This window comes from Arachis hypogaea, chromosome 15 (assembly GCF_003086295.3).
Source record: "Arachis hypogaea cultivar Tifrunner chromosome 15, arahy.Tifrunner.gnm2.J5K5, whole genome shotgun sequence".
In the NCBI taxonomy this organism is placed as follows: domain Eukaryota; kingdom Viridiplantae; phylum Streptophyta; class Magnoliopsida; order Fabales; family Fabaceae; genus Arachis; species Arachis hypogaea.
The window spans coordinates 131,042,828-131,067,733 of NC_092050.1; the positions used below are offsets into that span (position 1 = coordinate 131,042,828).

General features: G+C 32.1%; 3 protein-coding genes across 3 annotated transcripts; 1 reads left to right on the forward strand and 2 right to left on the reverse strand.

Moving 5' to 3' along the window:
- Nucleotides 1-5,745: 5,745 nt before the first annotated feature.
- On the forward strand, nt 5,746-11,548 carry LOC112750710 (serine/threonine/tyrosine-protein kinase HT1). Its single transcript, XM_025799528.3, has 3 exons — nt 5,746-6,685; nt 7,650-8,105; nt 11,108-11,548. The coding sequence occupies exons 1-3, from the start codon at nt 6,323-6,325 to the stop codon at nt 11,360-11,362; spliced, it is 1,074 nt and encodes a 357-aa protein (XP_025655313.1). The 5' UTR covers nt 5,746-6,322; the 3' UTR covers nt 11,363-11,548.
- Nucleotides 11,549-12,599: 1,051 nt separating this feature from the next.
- Nucleotides 12,600-15,593, reverse strand: LOC112750711 (pentatricopeptide repeat-containing protein At2g03880, mitochondrial). Its single transcript, XM_025799529.3, has 3 exons — nt 15,238-15,593; nt 13,604-14,671; nt 12,600-13,473 (listed from the first exon to the last, which is right to left on the reverse strand). The coding sequence occupies exons 2-3, from the start codon at nt 14,412-14,414 to the stop codon at nt 12,821-12,823; spliced, it is 1,464 nt and encodes a 487-aa protein (XP_025655314.2). The 5' UTR covers nt 14,415-14,671; nt 15,238-15,593; the 3' UTR covers nt 12,600-12,820.
- A 3,402-nt stretch (nt 15,594-18,995) lies between these two features.
- Nucleotides 18,996-19,439, reverse strand: LOC112748913 (uncharacterized). Its single transcript, XM_025797168.1, has one exon. The coding sequence runs from the start codon at nt 19,437-19,439 to the stop codon at nt 18,996-18,998; it is 444 nt and encodes a 147-aa protein (XP_025652953.1).
- Nucleotides 19,440-24,906: the final 5,467 nt, after the last annotated feature.

Sequence of the window (24,906 nt, forward strand, 5' to 3'; positions counted from 1 at the left end):
CTCGTGCAAATAGAATACACGATGGAATTTTGTTATTCATCATTGCATATGATAACAAATAAAATATAAAAATATAAATCTATCCAAAAATACATATATGAGTAGTTATGATATTTATTTTATTTATTTAAAAAATAATTAAACATAATCCTTTTAAAAATATAAAATATTTGTCAAAATAAGTTACTGTACTTTTATAAATAGATAAGATAGTTTTAGAAAAGTAAATTTTAATGAATATATAAATTTTTACTAAAAATTAGTTTAGTCCATTATTTTTATTAGTAATATTACAGGTACAAGTATTTTTATAGTCAAATCCAAAAAAATTAAAACAAGTTTAACAAAAAGGAAAAACATGCATGCGTTATCACTTTTTTTTCTGTATTTTTTTAGCATAGAAATTTTATTAGAGAGCACAAAAATTTATTGACATAATACATAGATTTTTATAAAAAAATTTTACACAATAACAAAAATTTTATTGATATAACATAAAAATTTTCATTCATAACACAATTTTTTTACCCATAATGTATAAATTTTTACACATAACACATAAATTTTTTTAGCAAATATAATTTGTTGGATAGGTGAGTCAATATTTTAAGAGTAAAGGACATTTTCGTCCCTGACCTTTTTTTTCACGGACATTTTCGTCCTCAAGGAATGGAAAATACATTCAAGTCCCTGACCCCTGAAAAACGTGGACATTTATATCCTTCTGTTAAATTCAGCCGTTTGCACTGAACGGAAAAGGATGAGCTGGCAGAGGTGGCGTTGAGGTGGCCGTAACGGAGGCCAGGTGGCAGGTGGCATGGAGCATTTCGTAATAGGACATATAAGTCCTGGAAAAAAAAAACGACGCCGTTTTGTAACCTCCCCCAATCCTGTTTCGGATTTCTCTGCCTTTTCTTCTTCCTTCCTCATTTTTCCCTTCCATTCTTCTTCCATGGGCCCTGCCTCCATCACCGCCGCACAGCGGCGCTTCCGTCAGCCACCATCAACGCCGGCGACCTCCCCCTTCCTCTCTTTTCGCGTCTTCTTCCCTTTCTCACTCCCTTACTCTCATTAGTCTCTCTCTCTTCTCACCCTCCTTCCACCCACCGTTCGTCCGTGACAACCTTCTCGGCGACCCACTGCCGCCGCGCCGCTGCCTCTCTACCGGCGCACCACCGTCGCTACTAGGGCCCAACCATCATTTCCTCTCTCTCTCATTACCACCCCTGTGCTTCCCAGGTCTTCTTTCTCTCTGTTTAATTCACTCTGTTATTGCAATTAGTTAATTATTATTGTTTAGTTAGTTTTGTTTAGCTAATTTCAATTTGGTTAGATTAGTTAGTTACATTAGGTTGTTAGAGAATCTGGCATGGATAGTGGATTAGGTCTTGCTTGCTTAATGCTGCTGTAATGCTGCTGTCTTTGCAGTTCATTATATTTAGTTTGTTCAATTATTCTTAAGTTGTTAGGATTAGGGTTGGTTAATAGAAATTGCTGAGACTGATGTTTTACACTGCTGCTGTGTAAATTCTCATTGCCAGTAGATTAGGCAATGCTATAGCATTCTATTAAAATAGAACATAGTTGAATGGCACAAAAGTTTGTGCTGGGCGTTTTGTCCTTTGGTCAACATAGTTGAATGCAATCCTTAAAGAGAAAAATTTTAAACAGGCCCTTTCCTTCAAGAATGAAATAGTTTCATCTACTTCCAAATCCCTCTCCTTATACAATGCTTCTCTGTTGAAAGAACCCCTCAACATAATATGCTTCTTGCTTAAATTGAATGAAATTACCTTGATAGTGTTAACATAAAACTTGGGTCCCATGAGACTGAACTGAAGTGATGGAGACATGTTTTTCTTATGCTTGTGACCATATCCAAGAGGCAGATCTCCATACATTGGTGCCCATTGTCGTGGCAACTGAAATTCCAGAAAATGATGGAGATCCTCTATGGCAGGTTTATCTATTTGATACATAAAACTCTCAGAAAAACATGTACTAGAGATATTATATTATATTATATTACTCATTCTATATTTGTGCCAAAAGTAATTCAGAAATGTTTGCTCACATCTAAGATACAAATTAACGGCGTGACTCAAGAATCCATTGCCTGGAACAGAGTTGAGTAAGGAAGTAATAGGAACAAAAGACATTGATATGACATTGGGGGATTGTAGTATGGTTTGAAGCCACTGGTTATAAGGCTGACGAATATCAATGCCTCCCCTGCGGACCGAAACATCATTCTTGGAGTGGCTTTTTACAACTGGTCTTCCAGCAGGAGGAAAATGGTTCTGCCTCCACAGCTTGGCATGATCATCCTGAAAGTAAACATGGTTGAATTATGTTAGAGGTTTCTTTCTTTTTTCTACAATGAAACGGAAGGTGTATATGGTGGTTGATATTTGCCTTCAGTTTTCCTGATATTTGAGCAGGATTAGCATTGGAAGATGGATTTGAATCCTCTGAAAACCTCTCATCAGCTAGTTGTTTTAGTAGTTTCTGCAGTTCAGCGGGTGGAAGATCTGAAATCTTTGACTGCTTGATGTGGACCACATCTTTACCTCCCATCTTGACGCCAACAATCACATGGGTGCCATACTTGTCAATGAACCTGATGAACAACACAAGCATATGCTGTGTTAAATTGATTGAACAAGCTTCATGTTTGTGTTTCTGTTTCTGAAAAATACTTACGAGGCAAGAGCTGCAGGGTTCCAGGAAGAAGGAACATCTTTCTTGACTTGATCGGAAAGGGTTAAGTTAGTTCTATCCAATTCAACGGTGTACAATGATATGAAGCATCCATCAAAAGCATCCATGGAAGAAGAATGGAAGGGAAAAAAGAGGAAGGAAGAAGAAAAGGCAGAGAAATCCGAAACAGGATTGGGGGAGGTTACAAAACGGTGTCGTTTTTCTCTCCAGGGACTTATATGTCCTGTTACGAAATGTTCCATGCCACCTGGCCTCCGTTACGGCCACCTCAGCACCACCTCTGCCAGCTCATCTTTTTCCGTTCAGTGCAAACGGCTGAATTTAACGGAAGGACATAAATGTCCACGTTTTTCAGGGGTCAGGGACTTGAATGTATTTTCCATTTCTTGAGGACGAAAATGTCCGCGAAAAAAAAGGTCAGGAACGAAAATATCCTTTACTCATATTTTAAATATGTGGTTCTTCAAAAATTTTTTATTATGCATAAAAATTTATGTGTTGTGCATAAAAAATTTTTATGATGTACATTAGAATTTTTGTACTGTATATATATTGTTAGTTGTGTGTCACTATTTTAGATATATAATTTTTAAAATTTTTTATGTTGTACACTAAAATTTTTGTATTGTATACCAAATTTTATATGTCGTATACTAAAATCTATATTTTGTGCATATTTTGTAAGTTAGGTGTCAATATTCTAGATATGTGATCTTTTAAAATTTTTTGTATTATGTATTAAAATTTTTGTACTGTAAATCAAAATTTACGTGTTCTAATTTTCTAAATATATACAGAAGAAGACGACGATGATGATAAAGGAAGATAAAAAAAACAAAAAAAATCAAATAAGAGAAAAAAAAGAAGAAGATAACATTAAAAAAAAAAAAAAAAGAAAATGAGATCGACAATGAACTACGTTGTTTAAAAAACAAGAAACGACAACAATATATATTTGTTTGAAAAAATGCACTTGATTTAAAAAAATTTGGACGTTTAATTTTATTGATTTTTTTTATATTTATTTAATCTGCCAATTTTAATATTTGCATCTTGTTCTAGAATATTTGTGTTTAAGAATAAATTTATTGGATAAGATTTTCGTTAAAGAATAATTTAAGTATACTAAATGTAAGTAATATAATAGTAGTTTTTTTTTTTAAATCATCTAAACAAAATTACTTATAAAAAATCAATAAAACTACAATAATTTAAATTCAATTGGATCTCATTTTTAACCACATAAAAAATCAGATTGAATTCGGTATCTACGTTTTAAAACCTATCAAATTGAGATTGTTTAGTTTATTAAAAGCTCTATGGTATTTCTGTATTGAACTATGTTATGTTTAAACAAAATTAATTACTAAATTAATTATTTGTATAGAATATATTTTAAAATATAAAATATATTTTAAAAATAAACCAAATAATATATAGATATTTATATCTAAATACATAATAATTAATTACAACTTACAAGAAATTAATAAAGTACATAATAATTAATTTAATTATTATTTTTTTATATACATATAAGTATTTTTGTTAGGTATTAGTAATTTAGTATAACTAACAAATTTAAATTAAATCGTAATTGTTCAAATCTCATTAAATCCAAATATAAAAAATTAATCGATCCAATTTACATGGCAATTATATATTTTAAATTAGATTTGTTTTTTTGGAAAAAAAAGAAAAAAAATTTAAATTGATTTGATTTAATTTGATTTTATTTATTTTTCAAAATCAAACAAAAACACGTTGAATATTCCTAACTCCTTTTATTATCATAAGGTAGCATTTGGTAAGAAATATTGAGACTAAAATTAGAAGATTGAAAATTATTATTGTGTTTGGTAATTAGATATTAAAACTAAAATTTCAGTCTCCTCTAAAATTTTAGTTCCTTCAATACGTCCAGAAAATAAGGACACAAGAGATTAAAATTTTTAAAAATGAAAATTAAAATTTTAATAATATTTTATTATTAAAATGCTTTCATTCAAAATTTCATATTTTAAATTTATTTTTCATCTCTAATTCCACTTTACCTCTCATCCCACTACCACACCTCTGCCATTACTAAATTTTACCACCAACAATAACAATAATATCAAAAACAACAACAATCTCATCAACATATATCAATCAACTCATAAATAAGAATATTTTAAAATTAGAATAAAAAAAAAGAGAAGAATAGTGAGAGAGATTGAGGCAGTGTTAAACTAGAACTGAGGCGGTGCGACGAACACAATAGAAAATAAAGATAGCATGACCGACCTGAACACGAAGGCATAGTCCGAACATAGGCGGCATGACGCGACGCGAAATTGTAACTCAAGAGAGCGCGAGAGAAATAATGCACAACACAACGGTACCTAAACAAGGCGGTACGGCATAACGCCTAAATGTAGCTTGAGAAAGAGATAGAGAAAAGAAAAAATCGAAAAAGAGAAAGGAGTATGATTTTATTAGTAAGAATATTTTTGGTACTCGTTTATTTAAGTCTTTATTTTTATTTTAAACTAAACAAGATATTGTGAGATAACTCAATCTTATACACTTTATATAAAAAATAATATAAAGACTTAAATTTAATTTTCGTTATTAATCTTTGTTTTTAAATCTCAATCTCTCCTCCTAACACTCTTCGAACAAGTAAATATATGTTAAATTAAAATCATAAAAAAAATATAAATATACTATGTTTAATTTAACCGTGTAATTAGGTCTCTTTTAAATATTGTCCTTTGCTTAATTTAAAAAAAATAAAAAATAAATAATTTTTCTAATTCTTTAAACAACTAATATATAAAAATAGATATTATAATAATAAATTCTTAAAAAAATTGGACAATGACTGCATTTTAAAAGATCAGTAGTATTTTTCTTAATTTAATTTAAGTTATTAGTTGATTAATTGATTATCGGATAAAGTGTTGCTTTAGCTATCCAAATCCAAATAAAGGGTCATGGTCTATTACTATTACACCCTCCCTTACTTTCTTTCTCTTTCCTGGTGCAAGCACCCAATTGGAAGTTGGAAATCTACAAAGAAAACTTTATCTCAATCTGTCTTCTTCTGAGGGAAATCCTCTGTCGTTAATTTTTTTTAATTTTTAATTTTTACTCTTCTTCGTTTTGGTTAAAATACCCGCAAGGCGTTGTGAGCTTTTTTGTTTCCGTCTTTGGTCCTGGTTTTCTATTGTCATCTTCTTCTTCTCTCCTCTTCATAGATTCGTCGTGATTCCATGACCTTCAACGAGACCAAACCATTATCAGTATCCGTAAAATGTAGTTTATCTCAGGAACAACTACGTTTATTTATTATTAACCCATGAAATTGAAAACCATTACTTAGCCACCTTCCAAATTGCTGCATTTGTTTAAAACTCCAATCGTTTTATATCTTTTCTCCTCTTCCGGATCTGCATTCCTCAGCTTTAAAAAAAAAAGAAAAAAGAAAAAAAACTGAATACCTTTATTCATAATTTTGATTCTTTGCAATTCCGATTGATTGTTTTTGTATATACAAGTTTTGAGGCGAGCAGTATTGAGTATTGAGGAGTGAGTGGTTTGTACTAATAAGAAGAATATGCATTGGTTGAAGCAAAAAGGGAACGGGAATGGGAGCATGAGGTCGTCAGGGAGGAGGCTGTCCCTTGGGGAGTACAAGAGGGCGGTGTCATGGTCGAAGTACTTGGTGTCGGCGGGTGCGGCGATCAAGGGAGAAGGCGAAGAGGAATGGAGTGCTGACATGTCTCAGCTTCTCATTGGTTCCAAGTTCGCCACGGGAAGGCACAGCAGGATCTACAGAGGTGTATACAAGCAGAAGGATGTGGCCATCAAGCTTGTAAGCCTGCCTGAGGAGGATGAGGATCTTGCTTCTTTTCTTGAGAAACAATTCACTTCTGAGGTCTCCTTGCTCCTCCGCTTGCGCCATCCCAATATCCTCACTGTGAGTCTTCTGTTTTTGTGTTAAGCAACCGCTGAGTTGTCTCTTTATTGTTCTCTCAAGGTTTTTATGAGTTTAAAACGTGGAAACAGCCACTAATATAATTATCAGGCAGTCCGCGGTTCTTTTACTATATAATTCCTTAATTTGAGTTTCTCCGGGTTTGGACTCCCTCTAAGCACGCAAGCTTTTTATTGTTCTTGCTCTTTTAAGAATAAGGAATGTTACATGACGGGGATCACGTTTGAACGTAGGACCGCATGCATAATACCAATGACAAGTCTTTGTAGCTTCGAGATATGATTCTCATGCTATTGAAGATGATGACTTTGATGATTTGGAGTCTAGTCTAATTGTGGATAAGTCTTCTTTTTTGGGGTAGCTAACTTTGAATTTCTTTCTGATGGTTCAATGCTGAAGCATCACTTTTGGAGTTTGGATTCTCTGTCCATGTTGTTGATGTTATTGTCTTTATTTACTAATTGAGTAATTTGAAATCTTCTGAAGACTACGATATAGTTTTACCTTTAAGTAATTAACTTGGTAGATTGAATCTATTATCTTAGAAGAGGAATTGAGTGGTAGATAGGGATTTACTACATTTCTGATTGTAATAGTTGAAATTGCCAAACAAGTCCTTTTCTGTTCTGTTCCATTTCATCGGTCTGAAAAACTGAACAAGAGATTAATAATCATCTTTATTTAGGGTTTTCCCGAATGCACGGAATCGAATAGATTGCAGTGTCTATGTGGATGTTCTTCTTGATCAAGTACTATTTATTTTTTATTTTTGGGAAGTATTGCGTTCTAATTTGGTTTAATTCTTACTACTACATAGTTCTAAAAGGCAGTTTCTTATTCATGAGAGTAGAATGCATTGTTTGTGTTTAAAAATTTGCAGCTGCTGAATAATAGCTAGATTATTATACATTTTCAATCAGCTATTGACATTCTATTGATCTTACAGTTTATTGCAGCCTGCAAGAAACCTCCTGTCTTTTGTATAATTACCGAATACTTAGCCGGCGGATCATTGAGAAAATATCTGCATCAGCAACAATCAAATTCAGTTCCACTTGAAATTGTTCTGAAATTAGCCCTTGACATTGCACGGGGAATGCAATATCTTCACTCTCAGGGGATACTTCATAGGGATCTCAAATCAGAAAATCTGCTTCTGGGGGAAGATATGTGTGTAAAAGTAGCAGATTTTGGTATCTCTTGCTTGGAATCTCAGTGTGGTAGCGCGAAAGGATTCACCGGAACTTACCGGTGGATGGCTCCGGAAATGATCAAAGAAAAGCATCACACTAAGAAAGTTGATGTCTATAGTTTTGGCATAGTTCTATGGGAGATTTTAACAGGACAGACACCATTTGAAAACATGACACCAGAGCAAGCTGCATTTGCAGTTTCCCACAAGGTATATATTGCATCAGAATTTACTTAATTGTATCATTCATATTCTTAATTGAGTTAACAGAATAAATATCAGATGATTAATATACTTAATCACCTCTAAAGGCTTATAGCATCCATGCTGTGAAGTTTGAACAAAATTGGCTTGTTTCTTTGCTGTTTGACTTTAGACATATTAGTATCAACTAATTGTCCCAAATCACAGGTAGAGGAGTACATGTTTATCAGAACTACTAACTCAGAGTGTTTTATAACTGATTAAAGCTGTTGACTACTGAAGACCAAATTAAATATTTTGTTAACTTTTGTGCTAAAACATGCAATACAAATTTCATTGATGCCGTGGTTGAAAATCAACATGATCTATATATATATACATGGATATGGGTATTGTTACTTCTATTTTGATAATGTCATTCTTTTTTACTATAAATTCATACATACATACGATCCAAAAAACTCATGGGGAGAGTGATATTATAAAATATAGGAGTATATATATATTCACCGTAAGTGTAAAATTCTCTTATATACATATTCAGTTAGGTGTTATTGCATAAACAAAAGTAGATAACTTGCATATTTACTCTCAAAAAGAAACAATTTTTGTTTTTTATCTAGATGATACCATCTCATATTCTCATTGAATGTCAACATATAGGAACTTTACAGTGACAAGAAATAGAAATGATTAAACTCTTATTTAGCCTTGAATATGCATGAACTTGTTTTGCCAATAATACTTTGTCAAATTCAATTATTAATTTAGCATGTATAGTTATATGTTACATTTTAATTATCTGTTATGCATGTCCTATGCATGCATTTGAGTAGGACCTTGATGGTTAATGTGTCCCGGATCTTTCTCAAACGTGGGGGCAAGGGTGGGCAACAATCATGCATTGTCTACAATATTTAGAGTGGAGCATGTGGCCATGATTATTGATTTCTGATAAGATAGCTCCTTTGCTTATCTAAGCAAGACACATTCAATTAACAACGTTGGATTGAATTGCTACCAAATATATAGAGTGCCTATGTTTTGGATTCTAGGGAAAAAAACAAGAAGTTAACAATTTGATTTATTTATATAATTAAATAATTGAAAATTAATTTTTATTAGAAACTGTTTTGTTTGGCGTCTTGTGAAACTAGGTTTTTTTTTTTTTCATGTAAATATGTCATAACTCAAGTGATTTTTTATTAGAAAAGAAATTGGTTTTTTTATCAGGGGAAAACTGAATCAAACACACCGCAGAAAAGATTGCGATGTTTCACTATCTATTTTTGCCTGACATCTTAAGATGGTTCTTGAACTTTTCCAAAACATTAAAAAATTTGGTATGTGCCATGTATCAATATTTATGAGAAAATCAACAATGATGGCTACCACTCCCTCCTGTCACATGCACAGAACGCCAGAAAACAAAGTGTCATATAATTAATTTCATTAATGCTATTTTGGTATATATTGAAATTATTGATTTTGGTGAAACTTTTCTGTCTTCTTTTTTTTTTTTAAAGAAGCTTTTATAGAAAATACAAAATCTTTTAAAATAAAAAGTTTAGTTAATATGTGTACATTTTTAATACATTTATGTATATTTGAAAGATTTTTACTCAGTAACTTGAGAGAGAGAGAGAGAGAGAGAGGGGCAGAAGAGGGGGGAGGGGGGGGGGGCGGGGGTGTTATATATATTAGTCCTTTCCAACTATTCATGCTCATTCCCTTTGCGCATGCTACAAATATCCAAAAGATATACTTCGGATCTTAACCTTTATAAAATACTATAAAGTATGCATACACTTGCATCAAGAGGGTTATATTTCTAATTTTCTATTTTTGGATAAGTTAATGTGCTGACTTCTGAACATGGGACTAGTTAAACTCAACCACAAGGCATAATATATGTTTGAGATCGATTTTTATACACTTAAGTTTTATATTATCATCCATCCAATGGCATGATCTGTAAATGTTTTTGCTAAAGAATCCCATAAACTTTTCTATAAAACCGTATTTCAAAATTTGTTTTTATATATTGTTATAAATAGTTTAATTGTTATATGTAAAAGTGTTTTATTATCATCACTCAGGTGGTTGTTTATAAGACTTCTAAAGTTAGCTGTGTGACAGTCAAATACTTTACTCGTGACAGAGTTTCAGATAACTACATAGAAGTTTTGTATGCAAATTAAATTCTTGTAGCAATTTTTGATATATTTTAGCTAGCTTTATGGTTTTATTATTAGGACTTCTCTATCCTCTCTCACAACATATATGCAAATTTAAAGAATTTAGATATTTAAGGTGAAAAAATTAATAAAGTGATAAAATGAGAACTTAATTTTCATTGAATTTGCAACTCTCATTGCATGTAAGTCTCACTATCTTAATTTAATAGTGATTAGTTCTTCACTTCATCACTTTACTAACTCTCTCACTTTAAAGGATATTGATCTAAATTTAAAAATGCATAATGACTGCTGGTGGTTGATTTTGAGGTGTACTGGTTGATTTATAAGAGTAATTTCAAATCAGTCTTTAAAAAATTTAGTTGTATACTTTAGTCTTCAACAAATTTTAATTATTAAATTAGTTTTTAAATTTTTATTTCGTTAGATAGAAAGTCCTTATATCAGATTGTTCGTCTACATAGAGAAACTGATATGAAATTTTAAAAATTTTTTAAGACTGTTATGTCTTGTCTAACTTTTTTTACCAAAATTTGACACAAGAATTAATATGTCAAACAAGATAAAAAGTTAAGAACTGATTTAGTAATTAAAATTTGTTAAGAATTAAATTGTCTTACTAAAGTTTTAGTGACTAATTTAAGATATTACTCTATTTATAATAATTGGGAGAGAGAATCACATGCTCAAACGGACATGTATATGCATGAGATAACCACTATAGTAGCTTCTTTCATAAATATACATTTCGTTAATCATACTCAAATTGTGGGACTTATTTATTTATTTATTCGTATTTTGTTTGTGTAGAATGCAAGGCCACCATTGCCATCTGAATGTCCATGGGCACTAAGTGACCTAATAAACAGATGCTGGTCAAGCAATGCAGATAAGAGGCCACATTTTGATGAGATAGTTCCCATTTTGGAGAACTACACAGAATCATTGGAGCAGGATCCCGAGTTCTTCACAACATACAAACCACGCCCTTCTAATAACACAACAATTCTTGGATGCATACCTAAGTGCAATACTCGCCATAAATCTACTGCTTGCAAAGCTTAATTAGCTAGTCAATCCAATATTTTTCTTCTTTTTTTTTTTGGGTTTATATGATGACAAATTGACATGAAGAGCTGTGTTTCACGTTCAATTGATGAATTAATTAATAAATGTGATCCTCTTCAGAGTTAATGTTTTATACTGTAATGTTTAAGGGGAAAAAAAGAAATGAATTATTAGTTTTCCTTCCTTTGTTTTGTTTTGTTTCCCCTTTAACTTTTATTGATGTGCAATTTACCTTTTTGAAATTTAAAATGTGCAATTCACATAGAGTAGCAGGTGGTTAATATAGAAAGATTTTACAAAAAAAAAAAAGTAGTTTCTGTTAAAACTCTGTTCCATATGCCACTGAAAAAGAGGTGAAAATGAAAAATGCAGAGAAAGGAAAGAGGGAAGTAGAGGAATCAGAAATGAGAAAATTGGAATTGATAGAATAATCAAGTTTCATCACCCGTGACTGGCTTATTATATATTATCTATGACTATTGGTATTGGCTTGGCTCTCCCTCTAACTGATTCATGTACTCGACACTAACTACCTTGTCACTTGCATAACTAATCTGCTGAGTTGTCATCCCAATTAACTAACTTAACCAACATAAATATCCTAAGCTTATATACAAGACATTCCCTCTCAATTTGGACAAACCTCAACTTGCAATAAAATGAGATATGAAGAGGACATCTAGTGAAATATGATGAGCATGAGCAAGGAAGAACATAAACACGAAGAAAATAGAAAGAAGAAATTACAGAAAAAAGAAACAAAATCAAGCAACATTTTCCCTTAAATTGGATTGTACATATCAAACAATCCTAACATGGAGTAACATGACTGAGATGGCCTTGGGGACAATACTTTATGAGAATATCAGCACTTTGATCCTTACTCAGGATTATAGAATATTTTGTAAGAAGATCTCTCTCTTACACTATGGCAAACAACCTCAATGTACTTTGTTCATGATAAAAAGAATTGGAAATGATGTTGGAGGCCATTTTCATCAGGAGATGATGCTGGAAATGTATTTAGAGTTCATCAGTGAAGGTCAATGTTGATTTGCGCAACATGATATGTAGTTGTAGAATGTGGCAGCTAATTGGCTTACTGTCCTAAGTTAAGAGTTCTGGGAAACAAGAAAAACCCACTCATCTTACTCCTAATTTATAAGACACCAATTGGAAGACCTTCAAAGAAAAAGAGATACCAACAAAAATGATCCTAAAATAAATCTTGATCTCCACAAAACAAAGAGAAAACATGATCTAATTACTTGCAACTATTGTTTTAAGGTACAATCCATAGTAATAGACTAAAGTTAATTACATTGTTTTAACAATGAATGTGCTTCTTCTCTAGCATCCACCATTGGAAAGAACTTTGGAAATGCAGAAGGAATTCATCCCATTACATTGGCAGAAGAAGCAGAAGATTAACAATCAAAATATTTCATCTCTAAACTATCCACTTATCTCTCTTTGTATCCAACTATGCCCTGAAGGTTTTTTCATTCCCTTTTCACTCATGAACTTCCTAACTTCTTCTGCACGTTCCCATTTGTCCTTCGATGCATAAGTGTTTGCTAGAAGCACATAATTTCCTGAATCCTCAGGGTCAATCATGGTGAGATGTCTAGCAGCTGTCTCACCCAATTCCACATTGCCATAAACCCTGCAAGCTGCTAATAAAGAACCCCAGGCGGTTGCATCGGCGCTTGCATTCTGCTTTATGAGACAGTATGCCCTTTCAAGTTGCCCAGCCCTCCCAAGCAGATCTACCATGCAAGCATAATGCTCGGGTAAGGGCTGAATACCAAATATCTCAGTCATAGTCCGAAAATACCTACAACCTTCGTCGACGAGAGCTGAAGAACTACATGCATTGAGGAGACCCACGAATGTAACCTGGTTTGGCTGCAATCCTTCCTTCTGCATCTTTAGGAAAAGATCTATAGCATCTTGTGATTTCCCATGCTCAGCAAAGGCTGCAATCATTGCACTATAACTATACACATCTCTGTATTTCATTCTACTGAATTCCGTCCAAGCTAAGTTTATGTTTCCACATTTGGAATGCATGTGGATCAATGAATTGGATATAATATGTATCCTATCTGAAATGAAAGAACAATTGGTTGAAACCCAATTAAACAAGAGCGCGAAGTTTAGTATCAAAATGTTCAAGCCAAAGAGATTGAGTTGACAGTAAAGTGCAGAAAACAAAGTAATAACAAAAGGATATACCATAAATACTCTCCTCAACATGTTCTGTCAATGTACTTGACATTTGAATATCCCTAAGTTGTGCACATGCTGATAAAGCACCCACCATTGCCACCGCAGTGATTTTAATTTTTGATTGCCTCATTTCCTTATACATGTCAATAGCTTCCTTTGCATACCCATTTTGGGCATAACAAGCCAGCATTGCTGCACATGCTGACGGATCACGTGGCGTTGATATCCTATCAAACACCCTTTTTGCTTCACTTACGTTACCGAGCTTCCCATAACCAGCTATCATTGCTACCCATGTGATCACACTCTTATTCTCCTCGTCCATGGCATCATACAATTTCTTGGCTGATTTCATGTCTCCACTATTTGCATACCCTGCAACCATAGTAGTCCAAGTAAAAGAATTCTTCTCCCCCATGTTATCAAACAACCATCTCGCATGAATCATCATCCCTGCCTTGGTATACCCACAAATCATTGCCGTCCATGCAACTAGGTCTCTATCACACATCCCGTCAAACACCACCCTTGCATCGAAAACACTACCAAACTTCGCATACATGTCAAGTATAGTGGTTTGCACAAACTTGTTCCCCAAGAAACCTGACTGCACCACTCTAGCATGTACTTGTGTCCCTTCGAACATGGCGGGGATACGTCCGCATGCATTGAGGACTGTGGAATAGGTGAACTCAGATGGCAAGACCCCATTTTGGTGCATCCTAGCATAGGTGGAAATTCCATGGCGAAATTGGGTACCAGATATAAATGCACGAATAAGGGATGTCCAAAGGAAGCTGTTTGGGCAGCTTGGCATTTCATCAAACAGTTTGTGGGCATAGCAGAGATTAGATATTCCGGCATTAAGACGGAGAATCCTCAGAAACAAACGACCCAAGAAGTGATTGTATTGAAGCGGTTGGTGAGAGAGGAGTTTAAGTGCGAAGGCCTGGGTCTGTTTGAGATGAAGAATGGTTGTCGAAGTGTTGAGGAACTGCGTTAACAAAGGTGAAGCTTTTGGGGGTTGGGAATGTAATGAAGCGGTTCCTGTGTAAAACCATGGAATTTCTTGTGCTATAGGAATCAGAGTCATTAAACAGTTGGCGTCAAATAAACGCTTCAAATCCAAAGATCATAAGGAGCAAGGATCATGGGAATCAATGGAGGATCTATATTTACAAATAAGGTTCTTGGAGATGGCAGCAATGTTTACTTTGATAACTTTTCAAAATTATAAGGAACTATATTTACAAATAATAATAGCAGAGTCATCATTCAAATGCAATAAGATTAGATCATATGTGTATAGAAGATCATATTACTATAAGTCTATAACTACAACAAAGTAAATAAATTAGAGATCGTTTAAAAAATAATACCAATCTAGAACACTTAGTAGCATAGCATTATAGCAACATAAATATCTCCAGTTACTTGTTTCAGGAACTATATATGTTACCAGTTTATCATTTCTGACTAATTTCACAAAGCTAAGCAATTAAGCATTATTGAACCATTCATAAGGATTCTTGATTCATAAACTAATATCACAGATGCAAACTCAAATTCTCTACACCCTTAGAACGGTAGAACCCATAAAGGAAATGCAAAGAACAGAAGACGGCGGAACAGAGAAGAACCTTGAGGAAAGGCGGGGGTACCCAGAGAACAGAGAACAGAACTGGTCACGACGAGGAAAGGCGGACGGCAGAACAAAAGACGGCGGAACAGAGCGGCGGTGCGACGATGATCCAAAGAGGCGAAAGTTACGACCAAAGACGCGACGCGCTTGTGGTGGCGGCCGAAGATAGGAAACTGCAGTGCCAGCTGCCTGCTCCGGTGCCAGCTGCGGCGGGGACAATAAGCGCCGGCAGCTGAGTCTAGATGATGAGAAGAGTCAGAAGATGAGAAGAGCAAGAGGGAAGAGTCGAAGAGGTTCTGTGACTTCAGATTAGCGTTTTTCCAATTTTGGATCCTAATTCGGATCTCGATCCGGATCCGGATTTAAATTGGTTAAATGGCTTAGATTAAAAAGCCGAACTATAAAATTGATACCATTTGGTTTGGATTTTTTTTTTTTGTTTAAAAGTTAAAACTGATTATTTTTAAATGGTTTAATTTAGATTGGGTTTAGGATTTAAATCTAAATTTTTTACAGAGTCCTAACGAAAATTGAACCGGCCAATAAACCAATAAAATAATTGGTTCAACAGCTTAATGATTTAACTATGATTCAATCGGAATTCAATCAGTTTATTTAAATATAAAATAAAATTATAAAAAAATTAATATATAATTTTTAATATTTAAATTTAATAAATTTTTAACTAGATAAACATAGGAATCACATATATTATAAATTACATATAACAATAAAACTTCAACCATAAAAAAATATACCATCAAATTCTTTAAAAATTTTTATGATAGAAAATAATTAATTAATAAAAGTAAAAATAGTGATATTTTCTTATATTGCTACATAGCGTGTAATCTATAAATATGGATCTGCAAAGTCAGTAACCTGTAAAACGCAGGTTACGTTTTGACTGCAACAGAATACCTAAAAGTTACATGAAGGCTGCAAAATGCAGCTTGCGTTTGGCCGGGAAAGAGCTTCAAGTTTCGAAATGTATCCCTACCCCCACTATATTGATTGCCTAAAAATGTTCAAAATGGAAGTTGCATTTGGCAGTTGTCAGGAACAAAACGCAAGTTGCGTTTGGCAGGCTCTCTGGCTGTATAAACACCACGCGTTGGAAGAGAGTAGTTATGGGGCCTTTAAAACGCGAAAACCAACGCAGTAAGGAAGAATTGAAAATGATGTTGTTTTTTACGGTGAGGGGTTGCAAGGGTTGTGCTTAGGGCTTGTGGGAGGAAGAAGAAGAGTAGAAAGTTTAGGGTAGATAATTTAAAACGAAAAATGGTTCGTGATAGATTTTACTAAATCTGAAAATACATTATTGAATATTTGGATTATCTTCAATGAGTAAGTAATTTTTTTTTTAATTTTATGATGGATATATATTTTTTTGGATTTTATTTATTTGTGTTATAGTTGGTAATTTTAATATTATTATTATTATTATTATTATTATTATTATTATTATTATTATTATTATTATTATTATTAGGGCTATTATTACTGTTATAATGTTATTACTAGTGACGTTGTTGTTAGTATTATTATTATTATTATAATTATTATTATTATTAGAGTAATTATCCAAATCAGTCCCGAAGATTTTAGAATTGGATATTTTAGTTCTTAAGAAAAATTAATACACAGATTAATCCCAAGGTTTTATTCCGGCAGATAAATGAGTCTCCAGTTCATTTTTCGGCAGAGTAATTACCCAGATCAGTCCCCAAAGATTTTAAAAACGGACATTTTAGTCCCCAAGAAAAACTAGTGTACAAATCAATCCCCAACGTTTCTCTCTGTTAGACAAAATAGTCCTCCATCCAAAAATAAAATAAAATAAAATAATTATTATTATTAATTACACAATAATATTGTACTATATTTTTTGGACAAAAATAATGATAAATTTATTCATTAAATTCTTATAGTCACTCAATAATAATAATAATAATAATAATAATAATAATAATAATAATAATAATAATAATAATAATAATAATAATGTCCAATAAAATTATTAGAGATTATTTTACAAGAAATTCAAAATTAAAACCATTTGATATTTTTGTATTTAATATAATCAAAAGATGTCCTATGTAAAAAAATGTATATGTTTGTATTAAAAAATATGTATTAAAAGAAAATATTTTAATTTGAATTTATATTAAATACAAACATACTTTTTAAAATAGTACATCTTTTGATTATATTAAATACAAAAATATCAAATGGTTTTAACCTTGAATTTCTTGTAAAATAATCTCTAATAATTTTATTATTATTATTATTATTATTATTATTATTATTATTATTATTATTATTATTATTATTATTATTATTATTGAGTATATATATAAGAATTTAATGAATAAATTTATTATTATTTTTGTCCAAAAAATACAAAAAATATAGTACAATATTATTGTGCAATTAATAATAATAATTATTTTATTTTATTTTATTTTTGGATGGAGGACTATTATGTCTAACAGAGAGAAACATTGGGGATTGATTTGTACATTAGTTTTTCTTGGGACTAAAATGTCCGTTTTTAAAATCTTTGGGGACTGATCTGGGTAATTACTCTGCTAGAAAATGAATTGGGGACTGATTTGTCTGCCGGAATAAAACCTTGGGGATTGATCTGTGTATTAATTTTCCTTGGGGACTAAAATGTCCGATTCTAAAATTCTTGGAGACTGATTTGGGTAATTACTCTTATTATTATTATTGTTATTATTATTAATATTTTTAATATTATTATTATTATTTGTATTTTTGTTATATTGGAGTAATTATTATTATGATTAATATGTTTCTTATAAATCTGTTTATGATAATGATAATAATTTATTATTATTTTTTAATAATTGATAATACTGTTTAATGATTTATTATTATTTTTTAGTGATTTATTATTATTTTTTATGATGATAATAATACTGTTTAACAAATTATTGTTATGTTGTTCTTATTAATAATTTTAAATGTATTAGTAACTGTTATTATTAACATTTTATTAACAGAGTTTTATTTTAAAAAAATGAAGCAATATTTTGTTGTTAGTAACTATTATTATTATTATTATTATTATTATTATTATTATTATTATTATTATTATTATTATTGACATTGTTATTGTTATTATTATTAAGATTAAGTCTTGGAAAAAAATTATTATGATGGTTAGTATGTTGTTAATTTTTTAGAATACTGTTGAGGATAATAATAATAAATTATTGTTATGACACTGGGGTGTGAGCATAACAAATATTGGTGGTTCTGACATTGGCGGTAGTTTGGATGTCAGTGTGTCTTAAGGTCATCCATATAACTTATGGATACAGACTGTGCCACCGGACAAATACAACACATCCTTGTATTCGAAGAAGACGCCGAGGAAGTAGTCTACTGCAGTTGATCTTGTACTGTTTGAGTTTAGATTTGTTTTCAATGTTGTATCTCGTATTGTATATTTAGATGATTCCGTTTATTCTCGTATTCTTATTCTATATTTAGTTTTGTTCCCGTATAACCTGTTTGAGATTATCCTGTTGCACTTTTAATCTAAATATTTATTTATTATTCAGTGTTTAATGCATACATACATAAACTGCGCAATAACATAAAAAGTTACATAACGAGGTTAAAATATTTATTATTAAGTGTTAACTAGTTTAAAATTGATAACGAGGTTACATAAAAAGTTACATATAATTGTGGAGTAGGTCATAACAAAGTTACATAAAAAGCTTAACCACTAATAACCTCCAGCGGAGCTTGGACCTGCTCGCTGAGCACATTGGTTAACGTATGTCCCTCCCGTCCACCCATAGTACACCAGCAAGGACCACGCATATCCCACGAATCCATCTCATTCAAGTAGCGAGTTGACTTCGATTTTCCTTTTGTCGCACGTCTCAATGTCCAATTGGCGGTCACTTTTGCTCCTTCATATCGGTCCCACGTAGATGGGTCACCCATCGGAACAAACTCGCCTCTGTACACCTTGCAAATTTCAGATATCTTGTACACATCATGCACATATACTTGCCAATCAAGACGCTGGTTAGCACAACATGCAAGAACGTGGCGACATGGGAGTCGTTCGACCTGGAAATGGCCACAGTCGCAGTGTCGTTGCAGAAAGTTAACAGTGTAAATGAAACCATCTTGCATTTTGTGAACCTCAAACATCTCATTGTGCTTGTCGAACCGATTGGCCACAATATTTTATGCATGTCGAAAACTTTCTTCAACTCTCTTAGTGACAAATTCTGAATACGTGAATCCATTGCGGACACGCTCACGAGCCTCGGCGCTCTTCCGAGTAAACAATTCGTTCAACCGATAGAAAGTAGACCTAACAATGGCAGTCACAGGAAGGTTACGTGCACCCTTCAGGACAGAATTTATACACCTTGAACCTCCTCACTCTCACGGTAAATGGGGAGCATTTTTATTTGAACACGAGACCTTGGCATCTTCACTGTCATTGCTTTCAACCATATTGGCAGAGTCTGGTAATAAACTTCCCAATCACCAAAAACCTTTGTGACAGCTTTCTGCTTTGCCAACCAAGCCTTGCGGTAACTTACAGTGTAGTTGAACCTGGACTGAACTTCTACAATAACAGACTTCACCTTTTATCGATGGGTCTGCTTCAACCAACAGCCTAATGGTATCTGCAATTGTGTCTGAGTCCAACTTGGCATGATCTTGTGAAATCGTGCCCATGGTGCATGTGTGCTTGCCATTGTATCTCCTGATCTCCCAACACCCCTTCTTTCGAATTAAGCTAGCTCGGATAAGGCAATTGCACCATGCACCATAACCCTTGCACTTCGCGTAGAATGTCTACGACTCAGACTCATAAACGGTGTAATCAACTTCTCTAGAGATAGTGTAGCTTTTGATTGCAGATATCACCGACTCTCTAGAACCAAATTCCATTCCAATACTAAACTTACCATCTTCCGTCGCAACATTGCCTTCACCTACAACATGCAAACCACCGCCAATCGCCAACCGCATCCATCCCCGTATGCTGTTCAAACTCAACGTGCAGCTCTATAATTGGCACGTGACCTCGGGTTTGTTGATAAATAAAGAACATTCACTGTATGCATGCGTCGTCAGTGATGGACATCAGTTGAAACTACATCAGCCCACCAAATACTTGTACAGGATTTCTGTACAAAATGTTGCTCACCTTTTTCGAAATGTGACTCTGTATGTTCTCACAAAGACCATTTTGTAACTCCACAAAACTCATGGTAAATGGAATAGCAAATGAAGACGGACTTTCACAAACAAAAGTCACTCTTTCATGTATGTTTGGTATAATCTCATTGTTACAATACACTCGGATATTTGCAATACCTTCCATAGCCTCAACCTCACCTAACCCAACTTTTTTGACACTACTAATTGCCTAAAAAACTCAAAGGTTTGAGATATATGAAAGAAAGAGGAATGGGAGTAGAACGAAAATGAGGAACTTCAGATAGGTTGTATTTCGTATTTATAGGCAAGGCTTTCGAATAAAATATTATTTTCTACACCAAACGCACCCTACATTTTGAAGTTTTCAAAAAAAAATTTTTGACACTGGCAAAACGCAAGCTGCGTTTTAGAGTTCCAAAAAAATTTTAAACATTGCCAACCCAAAAACACAGGCTGTGTTTGGGGCAAAAAGAAAATAAAATAAATTTCAAAAATAGAAAAAAGAATAAAACGTAACCTACGTTTGGGCAAAAAGGAAATAAAAAAAATTAAAACTCTAAAAAGGCTAAACGCATCCTATGTTTGGTTATTTTGGTTAACAAAAAAAAATGAAATGGGTAAAACGTAGGTTACGTTTGGACTGACACCATAGCAGTAGTTGAAATTTTTAACACACGTCCATTTCATTGAACTACACTAAAATTTTTTCTGTATGGAAAAAATGAGCCTTCTTATGAAGTAGATTATTTCAAAAAAAAAAAAACTTGTTGTAGTTATTAACTTCAATGTGTGTAATTTAGTTTTCCAAAATCAATAAAATTATTCTAAAAAATTTAACAAAGTACCATCAACCATCAACAAAATTATTCCAGAATTAATAAAACAAAAGAAGCAGCAACCTTCTGTTAATCAACAGAGTTAAATAGTTAATCAAATTGAAATTTTTTTGACAATTACGACAACCAAAATTTATTCTATCCAACAATTAGAATCCAAAATATAAAAACAGCAAATCATAATCATTATAATTAACAAAAAAAAATTAAACTACCGAAGAATTCAAGAAAGAGGGAGAATAACATAATCAAACTGTGTTATTTTCCACGGCGGCAGAGAGAGATGGTGAAGAGTCTATGACGATAGAGAAGAGCGCTTGTGCTTTGCCATGAGATCGACAGAGTTCCGAGATCGAAGACAGAGACGGGCGACGATGACGAGGACAGAGATGAGTTCAGGGAGGCCGACGAGAAGGAGGATTGAAGTGGTTGACACGATGAAGACAGAGACGGCGACGCCAACAACGAGCGAGCAGACCTAGCAACTCGAGGAGAAGGGATCCAAGAGGAGAAGAGGGGTGGCCAACGACGACGAGGACAGAGGCGCCGGGCTTGACAACACCACGAGGACAGAGAAGGTGACGCTACTGTTGGCGGCAGCACTAGAACTGAGTTAGGGTTTTCTTGGTTTTGTTCTGAGAGAGAGGGTTTTAGAGAGAAGAGAGGGTAGCCAAGTAGATTTTATATGGGGGGTGGTTTGGTTCTTTACTTTTTTTTTTATTTAAACTTTTGGAAACCATAAAAAAATTGACCAATTCTACTGAGTCACGGTTAACTACCGGTTCGATAGGTCTTTTCATAAGTTTTTTGTCAAATGGTTTTTTACATTAACCGAATCGATAAAAAACCAATTTTTGGTTAATCTAATCAAATCGACCGGTCTAATTCGATTTTCAAAACATTGCTTGAAACATATCGTCTACTCTCTTAGTGCATCTTTGGGTACAATTAAATTGATAATAATAAAAAATTAGTAATTAAAGTAAAAATATTAGTAATAAAAATAAAAATATTAAAAAAAATATATTTTTAAAAGTTATAATTTATATTTTTTTAAAAGATCTTTTTTTTCTAAAAAATATATGTTTTTTAATAATATATAAATAAAAAGTACTTTTATATTATTATACCCAAACATAATTGATAGATAAAAAGATCGTTTTTTCATGAGATATTCAAACATAAAATTACTTTTACTTCTCTACAAGATCTTTTAAAAAATAAATAATTAAAAAAAATTTCTTAAAAACTCATCCAAACAAACCTTTAGTCAAGGAAATAGAGTTACAACCTACTTTAATTTAATTTATGGACATCAATCTAACACACTAAGTTAATTTTTTCTTGAGTAAATTGACAATTAGATCCTCAAATATATTTCGATCTCAAACTGATTAGCTCTTGAAGAAAAAGAAATATCAATTAAGTCCTCCATGATAGTAAACGGTAGACATGTATGTCCTTTTGTTAATAAATAGTGTAAAACAAAATGAAATTATCCATATATTTCATTATCCACAATAGTGGATGTCTAGTTACTAACACATGAGCAGGGGCAGAGCTTAGTTCAGACAAGGGGGGCCATGACCCCCAAACTTTTGTTAAAAAAATTAGTAATACTTTTTTAGAAAATAAAAAAATAGTTCAGTTGGTTCAAATACTTTACTATGACTTAAAATTTCAAAGTTCAATCTTCATCTCTTGTTTTTATTGCACAATAATTTTTAGTTTTAAACATTCAAACCTTGTTGGATTAGAACTGAACTGAGTGTATTCGCATTTCGCAACTCTCTATTCAATAAGCAACACTCCTTCTACCTTTGAGTTCAAATATAAAAAATTAGGTATTTTTTATTTATGTAATTTAATATTATTTTATATTTTACTGTTTATTTAATTTAATTTTTTATATGATAAAAAATATTAGAATATTCAATAAGTATTGATATTATTGTATTTGTATAAATTGATAAAAGAATTCAATAAATATTATAAATTTTAATATTTATCCTTCTAATTTTTTGTTACATATTTTACAGGATATATATTCAAATTTTTATATAAAATAATCATGAAAAATCAAAGAATTGATGCATTTTTAAGAGGAAGACTAATATTCAAGAAGGAGAACATATAATTTTTACAATATCAACACATGTAGATAGTTCTTCTACTTTAATGAATCACGAAGAAAGTGAGATATAACCTTCAAAAGTTCAAAGGGTTGCATATGATGAGTTTGACCTTAATTCTTTAGAACGAAACACTGGAAAACGACTTTAAATTTGGCAATATCACCCAAATAAAAAAGATGAGATTAGACGAACTTATCTTAAATGGAGTCCATATCAAAAAATCTTGACAATTATCTTCTATCTGGCCGCCAAAATTTTATTTCAAACTCCGTCACTGCACATGAACACAGAAACGATGTAATTTTGAATAGTAAAATATTATTATCTTTTGAGTTTTTATATAACATTTGTCAATTGTTCTTTATTTACTACTAATTCTACCAAACAAGTGCAGTTTCATTCCAAAAATTATTATCTACATGACGATTTTTTACAAATAAATTCATTATAGTAGTTAACAGTACATATAAGCACCATCACTAAATTTTACATGATAAATTAATAGAAAAATATAACGTATCCATCATTTGTCATAGAAAATTAAATTGGTATTTTTTTTCAAATATTAATTAATCCTAAATCAAAATATTTATGGACCTAATTTTTATTTTTCTCTTTTTTTAATATGTATATATATTTGGGTTGAGAGAGAGAGAATGCAAGCATTAAAAAAATGTACATACACATAACAATTATTTTTGTCAACTCATCTCAAATTGTAAAACTCTTTGGCACAAATTTAGGATAATTCGACAATGAGTCAATGACATCCTAAGAAAAAAGAAAATTTAGTAATTTATTTTTTAGTAAAACTAACTGATAGATGTTATAGTACTTTTGATATTGTGCTTAACTTAATTAAAAAAAAAAATAATATTTAATAAATTTTAAATATTTTATTTTTATTTCTAAAAATAAGTTAAATAATTTAAACACTATAATAAAAACACTATAAAATTCACCAAACTAACTTTTATCATATCAAATTCAGTGTGAATGAAAAAACTAGCAAAAATTTGTAATTTAACTCCTCTTCTTATTTTAGAATCCAATATACTCTAAATCTTAAATCATGCTTTAAAAAAATGAAGCTAATTTCAATAAACATCTAGAGACCACATATTTATTTTAATCTCAAATAAAAAATACAAAATCTAGAGCATAATGTCCCACACTCCCACTTAGGTTTCCTTACAAGAGGGGCGAGTTTAATTATATGGCCATTTGACAATCAGTATACCGAAAATCATTGAACGAATCGTCACTTGGGGGCGGAAAATGCCTTTTTTTTTTTCTTCATGTCCGCTCTCAAATTTGTTTCCATCTTTGTTCTCATTTTTTCGTCGTAAAAGAATATTGCTTCTCATCCCTATTTTTTATGGGCTCTATTTTCTACGAAAATTTCATTCTCCATTTACATAATAATTTTAACTAATTATTAATTTCCATATGAATAGAGCTGCAAGT